Here is a 3,629-nt window from a genome sequence, read left to right on the forward strand (position 1 = left end):
CTGTCACGTGTTATTGGTATGGGCAAAAGTTAAAGAGACAAGTTGTGTTAAAATTGAGGACATGAAAAAATCAAAGCTTGAGTGAGTTGAGTAAACGGCGCATAAATATAACAGGAGTTGTGTTTACATGTGCAGCTGTTATAGGCTGACTTTGTGTTCGGGTTGCCACACAGATATTCCCAATTTTTAGAAAATTTTTGAACTTAAATTTTAGTAATTATTTTAAACGAAAAATTAATTTAGGTACTGTTATTCGATTTTAAAGTTAAATTAAAAATATTATTGGTCGATATCCAAATATGCTGGCCCCCAAATTTGATAATTCAAAAGAATTTTAATACGAAATTTTAAAAAATAAAAATGCTAATGGATTTATTTATTTGAATTCAAATTCATTATATGTAGTGATAAAATTATTTTAATAATAGATTTGAACACTCTGAATCCATTACGCTTTAAAATAAAAGGTTAAATATTAAATTGGGGTTCAACTTTTAGAAGTGCTCACATAAGAGTTAAACTTTTCAACATGCTTATATAAAAGTCAACCTTTACAAAAGTTCTCTAATAACAGCCAAATTTTTTGAAAGTGATCAAATAAAACCTTTTCAAATGTCATATATCAGGTTTAAAATTATGTTTTATTAATTTCAAGTAATATTTGATTTAACATCACGTATTTTATTCTAAATACGTTAAAATTCACCTAATTTTTACTCAAATTAGGCTAAAGTGTATGAAAAGTCCTTATTTGAATATTTTTATAAATGTTAGACTCCTATATGAGCATTTTGAAAAGATTGAGCCAAATTTAAAAATTTAACCAAAATGAAATGAATTCAATGTTTTTTGAAAAATTAATTTATGTACCCAATTTTAATAAATAGATATTAAAATTCTAAATTTAAATATTATTAAAATGTACAATATCTAAATGTGTAAAAAGAAATCAAGTATCACCAAAAATGTATATCGGCATAGTTCCTTACATTATATCATCACCACACTCAATATATAGGAATAAATGCAATTGTTATACGATACATCGTGCCTTAAAAGTGATACATAAATTACAAGTAAATGGGCATGAGTTTTGGTTAAAACATATAATAATGGTGCCGGCCATTGTTCTTTCACTAGAAGAATGACTATGACGTTAAGATTAGCTCAATTACACGTCTGGGAAATTGGCTGGATTAAAATCAAAGGGTTTCTCCGATCCTCATCATCTATATATATAAGAGCACATACTCGAAGTCTCTCTCATGTTCTTGAGCAGTAATAAGACAAGATATTGAAAACAATGGCGTTTTGGCGCATTTCCATTTGTTCATTACTTTTACTCCTGCTATCTTCTTCAACGATGGCAACAGCTTCCATTTACAGACCTAGAAAAAGACCCACTTCGAGTTTGATCCAAGATAAGTTTATCCAGTGCTTTATTGGCAGCTCCCATTTTTATATACCGCTCTCCACAGCCTTTTTTACTCCAAACAATGCTTCGTTTACCTCTGTGCTGCAGTCAACAGCTCAAAACCTCAGGTACTTGGTGCCTTCAATGCCGAAGCCTGAGTTTATCATCACACCACAGCATGAATCCCAAGTCCAAGCTTCTGTCATTTGTGCAAAGAGGCTCGATATTCACCTCAGATTCCGTAGTGGAGGCCATGATTACGAAGGACTCTCTTACGTATCCCAAATTGAATCACCTTTCGTCATTGTTGACCTCTCCAAACTGCGGTCAATCAAAGTTGATATCCAGGACAACAGTGCTTGGGTTGAAGCTGGTGCCACCATTGGTGAAGTTTATTATAGAATTGCTGAGAAGAGTAACATCCATGGCTTCCCTGCAGGTCTTTGTACTAGCCTAGGCATTGGGGGGCACATCACCGGCGGTGCATATGGTTCAATGATGAGGAAGTTTGGCCTGGGTGCTGATAATGTCATAGATGCTCGAATCGTGGATGTTAATGGAAGAGTTCTTGACCGAGCAGCCATGGGAGAAGATCTTTTCTGGGCAATTAGAGGAGGTGGAGGTGCAAGCTTTGGGATTATCCTTGAATGGAAGATAAAGCTAGTCCCAGTCCCAGCTACTGTGACAGTTTTCACTGTCACCAAGTCTCTAGAACAAGGTGCAACAAAGCTCCTTTATAAATGGCAAACTGTCGCAGACAAACTTGACGAAGATCTTTTCATTAGAGTTATAATTCAAACGGACAACGCTGGGAAAAACAATGCCAAAACGGTGACGACATCTTACAATGCACTGTTTCTGGGCAATGCCGAAAGGCTACTCCGAGTAATGCAACAAAGCTTCCCTGAACTGGGTTTAACAGAAAAAGACTGCACTGAAACTAGCTGGATCAAATCGGTGCTTTACATTGCTGGTTACTCGAGCAACACTCCTGCAGAGATTCTTCTTCAAGGTAGGTCGACGTTCAAGAACTATTTTAAAGCCAAATCAGACTTCGTTAAAGAAGCTATACCAGAAACAGCACTGGAAGGGCTTTGGAAAAGACTGCTCGAGGAAGACAGTCCATTGATGATATGGAATCCATATGGTGGTATGATGGCCAGGATTTCCGAGTCCCAAATCCCTTTCCCACATCGGCAAGGAACCAAATTCAAAATCCAGTACTTGACGCTTTGGCAAGATGAGGACAACAATGCATCCAAGCATTTCGATTGGATCCGGAGGCTATACAATTACATGGCCCCATACGTTTCAATGTTTCCCAGAGGTGCATATGTGAATTACAGAGACCTTGATTTGGGGATGAACAAGAATATCAACACAAGCTTCATAGAGGCTAGCCTTTGGGGAGTCAGATACTTCAAGGATAACTTCATGAGGTTGGTCAAAGTGAAAAGCAGAGTTGATCCAAACAACTTTTTCAGGCATGAGCAGAGCATCCCGCCTCTTCCAGTTCAAGCTAGATATTAGGAATAATGCTCATTTTTGTCCTTAATTTCTGCTCTAATAATGCTTGTCTCAAAAAATAAAATAAAAAAAGTTATAATTTTATTTAGATTTAACAATTAAACTATCATGAAACATTATATGAAATATATTATGGATGGAGATATTAATATAAACATATGAAAAATAATTAGATATATAGATATATTAACATGTTGAAATTTATATAAAATAAATTATACATGTAATGTTTTTTGTTTAAATTTATAATATTTTGAACACATAAAATTATAACATAAAAGACAAACTATAAAATAGCTATGTCTAATGCACAACAAATCAATGGGACAAAATAGCTCATACCATAATTTAGTTTAACTTAACACTGCAAAAGGATATTCATATTTCATTAATTAAACAATAATTTTGTATGCAATCAATGTTAGTCATAGAAGTATATATCAAAATTACATACGAACTTGCAGGTAGAAGCATTTCTGATAATATTATCATCGCCCAAGAAGTTATTCATTCCATGAGAGGAAAGAACAAACAGTGGATGGTCGTCAAAATTGACTTAGAAAAAGCTTATGATAGCTTATGATAGGCAGCTGGTATACCCTCAATAGTAGGTGCCGCTAGCTTTTCATCAACATCTGCTTCCACTATATATGTAACACCCCTTACTCGACCCAGTCGTCTGGTTTGA

At 34.7% G+C, this 3,629-nt stretch overlaps 1 protein-coding gene across 1 annotated transcript; it reads left to right on the forward strand.

Annotated features, from left to right (window-relative positions):
• The first annotated feature begins 1,260 nt into the window (after positions 1-1,260).
• On the forward strand, positions 1,261-3,044 carry LOC105793940 (berberine bridge enzyme-like 13). Its single transcript, XM_012622857.2, has one exon. It carries the CDS (start codon positions 1,304-1,306, stop codon positions 2,942-2,944), a length of 1,641 nt encoding a protein of 546 aa, XP_012478311.1. The 5' UTR covers positions 1,261-1,303; the 3' UTR covers positions 2,945-3,044.
• Positions 3,045-3,629: the final 585 nt, after the last annotated feature.

Source organism: Gossypium raimondii, chromosome 3, assembly GCF_025698545.1.
Source record: "Gossypium raimondii isolate GPD5lz chromosome 3, ASM2569854v1, whole genome shotgun sequence".
NCBI classification, from domain to species: domain Eukaryota; kingdom Viridiplantae; phylum Streptophyta; class Magnoliopsida; order Malvales; family Malvaceae; genus Gossypium; species Gossypium raimondii.